This window comes from Saccostrea cucullata, unplaced genomic scaffold (genome assembly GCF_032062105.1).
Source record: "Saccostrea cucullata isolate Sc308-1 unplaced genomic scaffold, CSIRO_AGI_Scuc_v1 ctg1221, whole genome shotgun sequence".
NCBI lineage: Eukaryota > Metazoa > Mollusca > Bivalvia > Ostreida > Ostreidae > Saccostrea > Saccostrea cuccullata.
Window position 1 is genome coordinate 1 of NW_026928331.1, and position 8616 is coordinate 8616.

General features: G+C 31.8%; 1 protein-coding gene across 1 annotated transcript; it reads right to left on the reverse strand.

Moving 5' to 3' along the window:
* Nucleotides 1–5509: 5509 nt before the first annotated feature.
* Nucleotides 5510–6316, reverse strand: LOC134277219 (cubilin-like). The gene is made up of 3 exons (XM_062759535.1): nucleotides 6227–6316; nucleotides 5945–6135; nucleotides 5510–5780 (listed from the first exon to the last, which is right to left on the reverse strand). The coding sequence occupies exons 1-3, from the start codon at nucleotides 6267–6269 to the stop codon at nucleotides 5568–5570; spliced, it is 447 nt and encodes a 148-aa protein (XP_062615519.1). The 5' UTR covers nucleotides 6270–6316; the 3' UTR covers nucleotides 5510–5567.
* Between the last annotated feature and the right edge of the window lie 2300 nt (nucleotides 6317–8616).

Consider the following 8616-nt stretch of genomic DNA (forward strand, 5'->3'; position numbering starts at 1 on the left):
GTGTTAAATTCACATTAAAGATTCACAAAAAAAAATTATGAAGAGGGAAAACTGGAAAATGTAAATACATGTACAAGCATTGAATTCAAATTTTTGGATGTCCTCGGTCCTAAAACACACCTGGCCGTTCCGACAAATTATCATACCGCGCTAACGCGTGGTATTCAATTTGTATGCACGGTCAGGTGCGGTATTCAATTTGTCGGCATGGCTCGTTCGGAATTAAAACTATCTAAGTAACTCTTTTCTGAGAGACTTTAAGGAATCTAGATATATTTCTTTTTCTAATATTGTTTTAGAAATCTCACATATTGATATCTGATTTAAAATTTCTTTCTTTTTTCATTGAAAATGACAGGTTATTTTTGTGGAATTTAACTGAAAATTAAGCCCCAGTAAATCAATTTGCTTATGTATTGTGATAAAACGTCATTAAAGGAAATCATTTCCATTGGAAATTAAAACTCAATTCAGACACTGTAAGATATGTGGAACAAACTAAATTAGATATAAAGGGTTATAAAAATATGAGAAGAGTGAATGACAGGTATTTTTTTTAGTTTAAGATCCCTTTAAAAAATGTGGACACATATTTTTGTCCTCATCAGTATTTGTTAGTATATTGGTAGAAGGTTTTGAACAAATATTACAACTTTTACATGAATCTATCTTTTAAGAGGTTGGAATTCTGAAATTAAGAAATATTTACCTTCCAGAGGAACTTTTGAGAAATATCATATTTGAAGCATCTTAGTTGGAGGTTGTCAAATGCTGATGATTTACCAATCATGAAATTTCATGCAAGTGCTTTCATTATAGTTGTATTATTTTTTAATATTTGTAGACATTTTATCTTTTTTTAAATTATTTAATTTCGGTGAAAGAGTCGGAACTATAAACACGGATGGCGGATTAACAGGTGGTAGGAGGCCCGGTCCCCCCTACCCCAAACTGGTCGCTTCCCTCTTTTCAAGATTCTGAATCCGCCACTGAATAACATTATTTTTGTGCCGCTTCCGATGCAAGTGATATCATAGTAGTCACTTTGCCAAGGACTCTATATTGCTCTGATAATGTTTAAAATATATTTTACGTGAAAAAAAGTTTCTGCAAAAGCATCAAATATGTTGGGATAAGGCTTTCTTTAAAAAATAACGATGCTCTTCAATATCTCGACGATGGTCTTCAATTAACGATATTAATTTTCATTCAAACATTGATTCGATATAACATCTCTTTGACCTTAAAATAAGACATATTTGGATATCAGAATTAAAAAGCGTTAATGGTAAACTAGCAACAACGCTTTATGATAAATGAGACGAGTTTAACTTTTCTATCTAAATTGCTTTATTTTTCTGACGTTGGACCTCTCTCTCTTTTCTTTCCAATTAAATAAATATGTCAAAATGAAATGCAATGCCGTTGTAGAACTAATGCGTAATACAATTCTATAGTATTCTCCGATCATTAAATATTAAGTGCCCTTTATATCTCAGTTTTTTTTTTCTCTTTAGATTATATAGCATGTATAACAAAGATTAAAAAAAAATACCTGTGAACATTGAGGTTTTTGACTTAGCAGTTGCTGACAGGTGTGTTGTTAATAGAGTTGGCTTTGTTTTTACCCTGGTATACGTTGATTTCATTGGTATTATTGAAGATGTCAACGATGGTGTTAAAGCAATTGATAATGAAGGAGTGATTGTCAGTTTTGTTGATGGTTCAATTGTTGTATATATCGTAGAGGTAGTTGTTAACTCTGTTGATGTTGAAGTTGTTTTATTTGACATTTCTAATAACCGAAAACAGTCTAGCAGAGCAGATATGTATCCACAGAAAGTATACTTATTACGCGTGTAATAATCCATTAGTCTGTAGTGCAATTGATAATATTTGGCTTATTTTGTTTGCAGTTTATTGGAACGATGAATATATTTAAAATGCTAAATGTCCATCATGAATATAATGAAACTTTTAGAATTTAGAATTATTTTAACTTTGTTGTTTCTTTATTATTATTATTAGATACGATTTCCTTCTTGAATTACAGAAATTTTCAGGACAGATGTTTTGTTAAATGAATTTGATCTGAGGGATTGTGGTTCGATGCTGGTGAACGGTAAAAGATATATTGTGTGAAAATTTCAGATATTATGTGATAATAAATTTCTATCCAGGACGCGACTGTCGTCATTACTCTTGCTACCGGAAGCTAATTTAAAAAGTCTAATTTTTTAGATTTTTTTGTTTTTCAATATTTTTCGTTTATTTTTTGTATGTTAATAGAAACCTTTCTTATAATGCTTACTATATATTTTGTTTGAATATTGATAAATCTAAACCAGCATTTAAAAATTTGAAGCATTTCAAAATATGTATCCGACAGAAAGCATACTTACGAAAGTAACATAAGGACAAATGGAATGTAAAGGAATACTTGGATTTTCCATTAGTAACGTAACAATTCTGTGTCAAACTAAATTCTTCAACGTCTTCTATAATTGGTTTTGGGATTTCAAAGTAGAAAAAGAAAAGATAAATTTGAAATTGATACCTAATATCTTTATTGCACCACGGAAAAGCAGCTCATTAATCATTGTTATAATATATAGTTTTTCAAGAAGGATATCAATGAATACAGTAAGTATAAAACTTACTCACTGTTTTTCCCATGCACACTTGTGCCATATTAAATATAGACAAAATAAGATAACCTTATTTTTTTTTTAGTTTATATTAACATTATTGTTCAAAGATTTTATTATTTTGAGCACAAACAATTATATGTAAGGCGAGTCATTTTTTTTTTTTTGCGAAACATTTCAATCTCTTCATGAATGTTTTTAACTAATAAGTTCAAGGAGTTCACTTTAAAATGAAATTTTAAAAAAGAATTTCACTGTTTTAGTGTTACTTCCTTATATACGTGAAATGTAAAAAGTTTTATGCTAAATGAACAGTTTTTTAATTTCATTAAAGCACACAAACATTCCAAGGAAAAGCGCGAAGATTAACTCGTGGCGTTTGGCGCGAATTTATGAATAGTGACTAGCTTTCATAATTCTAAGACAAAAGCACTGTTATACAGAGGTATATACAAGAAGATTTAGAGCGTAAATAAAATGTCCAAAGGTTTAACCTATTTTCATTATATGAGCACCAGAATAGAATTCAGGGGTCTGAAAAATGAATTTCTTACGATAGAGGCTTTTTGTTTATTATAGCTCAAAAACATTTTATCTATTTAAGTGCTTTTTAAACATTATCAATCATTTTAGTAGAGTTATTGCTTCTTATAGAATGCAAAAACAAATCAAAGTACTGAAAATACTGAAAGCCAGGCTTTAATTGCTCGAGTGCATTCCCTAATCTCAAATTGAATATCATATACATCAATAAGAGATTTTGCAGGATAATAAAAGTGTAGAACTACATTTTCGGTGAAACTCTCTTGTGGCCTTTCAGTTATGGCATGCTTATGCATAAAATGTACAATAGTTTTGTGGTGAATACTTCACAAGCACTCGTAATTTAGAATCTTTCACAATCTTCTGATAAGCTCAAGAGGAATTCACAAACTCATAGGTAGGTAATTTGAAAATCTTAAGCAAAACCTACATCGTTAATATTTTGTAGTTTATTTTATTTATTTTTTTCGACAATGTTTGTGAAAAAATATAAAATATTATTGAAAGTTGCTTTAAAAAGTTCTATGTAACGTGTATTTTGGTTTTTGCGGTTATATTTTTGCGACTCTAGGGCAGAAGCGTTCATCACTGTGCCATGTTGACAACGAGGAATTACATAAAATATTCCAGTGGCTTAAAACGACATGTGGAAGTTATTTCAGAGAACGATACTCAATTCAAATTGTATATTTGTTGTTTATGGACTCTTACATGGTCAGCTAGTCTGTTAACCGGTCTGTCCAATGTTGTTTTCTCCGCATGAAGCACAGGTCATACAGTATATGAAATGTTTAGCTTTGCATGACATACTGGAGTAAATATTAAATACCACATTTAAATGTAAACTTCTCCCCTGTTTTTAAATAAAGGAAAGTTCCACATTGGGGATTCATAAATTTGGCTACTGTGCGTTTGTCTTCATTTAACGAGAATCTGGCTCTTGTGCGGGGTTTCCTTAGGTCTGGGGGCTAGCGCCGGCTACAGATTATGCTCTTCGGGTCAATTAATTCCGTTAGATTTTCGGATTGTTGTAAAATGGTCAAACACAGTTTTACGTAGAGAGAGCGCATATCTTTTAAAGAAATTAATGTATCTTTATAAAATTTTCTGGGTGGATGAAACGTGTTCTTTGCAGATAAATTACGTAATTTTATCATGTTTACTCGAAAACAATTCGAGTAATAAGATTTGAAGTGATATCGTTTTTAACATCGGCAGCTATCTACAACGTCAAAAAAGACGTTGTAGAATGAAGAATGTCAACGCTTCAAATTTTGGGTGATTAATTCAGTTACCAGAATCAAATTCATTAATTATATAAAAACGATTTATAATAGATATATATGTGTAATATCTTAATATCTCAATGACTTTGATATGATTTAACACTAAAATATGTAAACAAAGTATACACATGCACAAGTATGAAAAAATAATAATTTGAAAACCCTATATTTCTACGGTCTTTTTGTCTGTCTTTTTATTGGAGATGCACAGTAGCACTCTTGCCCATTTCTTAGGCCTGTCTTTGTTTTAGTTTTTGTTATTCACATATATAGAGACACCAGTTCTGTCATTGTAAATTTTAAGGACCAGTAAAATATTTCCTTGTTTACCAAACATGTATGACTTGTACATTTCAGTAGGAGTGATTTTAGGACCAAAACACTTGATCACATTCCAGTGCGTGGCATGTACTATTATGATTAACGTAGCCACCATTTTTCAGAAAACCGGATTTCAACCCGGTGTATATAAAACGTTCTAAAATTCATATTTATTTAAGTATAAACACCCAAATTTGAGGAAATATTGCCAACAATACAATATTAGCAATTTTAATATTCCATTAAGAAAATATAGAGTAACTGTTGTAATTACTTTTTCGTAGGATTTTAAATATATTATGCCGATTTTTAATTGCACCTTTAGGGAAATATTCCACCCTTCTACACCTACAGTCATTTAAATAGTGTTAATCTGTGTAGTTATTCCATATTTGTCCATAAATTTTATGGTTATTGTTAGTTCATATATGTAAAGTGCAACATTAATATATGTCTTCGGATTCATTCAAAACAACGCTTGTCTACGGAATTATGGGACATTACCCTCGTATTAAGGTTCCGAGGATTATGTGTAACAATCAGCGGGTTTTCCGTATTGTTTTTCTGGGTCCCTTGTCTAGTAGAACAGGAATCTGCAGTTGGTTTTGACTTGACCTTTACAATAACGACATCTATTAGATCATTAGGATATTTTTGTCTGAGTAAAAACGTTTTTAATTCCTGTAGACGACAAGAAGAGATATTTCAGGAGAGCACAGTTTAAATTTACATGTTGATGGAGTTGAAATAGCAATGCTATAAAATTGGTTCATAGATAATGAATAAAGAATAATGTAGAAAATAAATATAGAATAATACATATACCTGTCCAAGAAAGATTAAAGCCTCTAGCATTCAGTGTGTTGTCGGATGTAAAAGATATCCTAATTTGCTTTCCTCTTACATAAACTGTCCTTTTTTGTTCATGCATTTTACCACATTTATAGAAGGGAGTGTGGCAGCATGGATTGACTTCCTCAATCTGGAAAAAAAATTCACTAAGTACAATGAGGCACAAAAGAGAGAGTGAGAAATATATATAGAGAGTAAATCGTAATTTAAATCTCTTTATTGATCTTTTGTATTATATCAAGTCCTTGGCTTAAATTAAAATTCTGTATCTATTTTCTGTGAGACAGATGCTACCTTTAGATAGTCGCCACAGGGAATATCCATGTCATGTATTGTAAATATAAAGTAAGTTAAATTAGGTCTGGTCCTAATTTCCCATGCATGTTTTACATTGTTTGTATATTTGCCGGGGTATCCAGGTGAGGTTATCTGACCTTGGTTTATATCAAGATATTCCACTTTATCAAAAGTATCCCATCCATTATCTGAAAAAAAAAAAAAAAAAAAAAAAAGCTTTAAGTCAAATTTTTTTTTGGCAAATGGTGCTAGCAAAATATCACTTTTAAATATTCTTACTCAAGTTTACGGCAACCATCAACTGGATCATAAAAAGATGCATCCTTCTCGTTGAATGACTGCTCCAGAATTAGGCTAGTAAACACCAGAAGTGTTTTGTTCTGTTTTAACAAGGAAATTTCACAAGCAAAGACTGATAACGGAAAAGAGTGAAGCTTTTATCTCTTCCGCTTTTTTTTTTCAAGAAATAAATAAATTAAATAAAGAAATAAATAAAACGTTCATCATTTCATAAATTCAATGGTCGTATCAATGACCCTGTCAAGAAATATTATCTATGTGTAAATTGTTTTGCCCTTGTTTTATACCAAAAACGACAGCGGAATGTCCCGTGTACCTGAAATATCCATAGGGCTCACAGCGGGTGTGACGGGTCAACAGAGGATGCTTACCCTTTTTAGGCACCCGATCCCACTTCTGCTATTTTCGGGTGTCCTTTTTTTGCCTTGTTTGCAGAATTGTATGGTTTGTTGACATTTTTAATACGCAAGTTTCGAGAATATCTCCCTTGGTGCGCTCTTTCGTTGACGAGGGGAGTTTCGTTGCCGCGTAAACAAAAAGGTGGGACAGATACTTGATACTGTGTATGTTGGATACATTGCATCATCGATATACCGGTTTATCATTACTACACAATTGTTTGATTATGTACAACTTGAGAATAAAAATTAAATTTTAAAGGCATCATTTTTGAAGCAAAAAAATCGAAACAAAAAAGAAAATATCAGTGGATGTGAGATTTTTCGGACGAGGGAAGAGATATGGACCTCTAATAAATACGGTGAACATGTATCTGATTACGTCGGGAATCTTAATGACATATTGATTCTTTTCCTTATTATGACTTTAAAAACACTAACTTTTTAGAAAATGTTCGTACAATCAAGAAATTCGGTTACTTTTTATAAAAACTACGACGTTTCTTTCGTTTTCAAGTACCCGAAAATTAATAGTAGATTTGTAAATATGCATAGTTGAGCTTGATAAATCATCAAATGCATCACTGCTGAACATTATTATCTTTCTATAACATTTAGTAAATTTTAAGAACCATAAATATCGTTCTTTTATTTATGCACGTTTGTATACAGAGACAACCTGTCCCACCTCCATGCTGAAATGGGTACTTTTAGCGCCTCTATCGTAGGAGAGTTACAATCTCGAAACTGGCGTATTCATCACTGTTCGTTACATGTATCTTCGGCTTTTTTTCTTTAGGAGATAAATATGTGCACAATATGTCGTTCGCACGTGATATGTCATTTTCGATACATTGTAACCCCATTTGCACAATTTTTGATTATGTAATTCAAAATAAAAATCAAATTTTCAATGCATAATTTTCCATAATTATTCCCGAAAACGTAAACCATTCCTATTTCCTTCATTTTTTAAAAGTTGATTCTACTTAAAGCATGCTAAATATACTTGGAGACATGTTTATCAGTGAAAAGCCAGAAGAATATAACGCTTATCTTTTATTTAGCTATAAATGTCTATAATAAGCCAAATATCTAAATATAAAGCAGATGGAAGACAGTAATTAAAAAAATATGCTAAGAGTTATAAGCAATGGTTGCCATTTTCAATTTTCAATATGTGTTTAAAAGATACATAAAGACAAGTAAATATAATGCTGTTTCCTTACATTTTAAAGCTTAACACGATTCTTAAAAAGATGTTTCGGCAATATTTGTTCGAGCTCTCGGTATATCCGCAGACCCCTTTAAATAGTGCGAATTACTTAGTCACTGTTCAGTGTAAGGTTTCGTCACCGGTGTACACGTACATAAGCTATACAATACTCAGTAGCGACAACAAATAACTGTGTACTTCTTCTAATGCAGAAAAATAAGACACCAAAGACACTTAAAACAGTTGCACAGGTCAGTGCAGTACACAAACAAACACAAATTTATGCGTAAGTGCAATAAAATTTTAACACAGGTAATGCAAGATAATCAGCACGAACACGGATTGCCATTCCACGCCGATACCTGTGACAATAAAGTAGTCTTGTGTAAATAATGCGAGGAGTATACCCTCGTGTTCATGTATCGTAGATAATAATTTCAAAAATGGGGAATGCCTTTGAACAGCTTTAATGGCGCATTTCCCCAGTTCTGGTCAAAAAGGGCATATGGAGGAATTATACACTGAGGTTCAACCCTTAGCATCATTCACTAAATTTTGTATCATTCTGTTAGAGAAGGGGTTGTTTTTCAACGGGGGTGAATTTTGTATGAGGAACACATAAAAAATCACCCATGGGGCTCTTTTTCTTCTTTATTATTTTTTTCTACGCGGCTGGGTTGTTCAGATATGGCCCCCTGTTCAATATTCTATGGGGGTTATTATTCGTCTTTACATCGGCAATAAAAGTGAAAGTT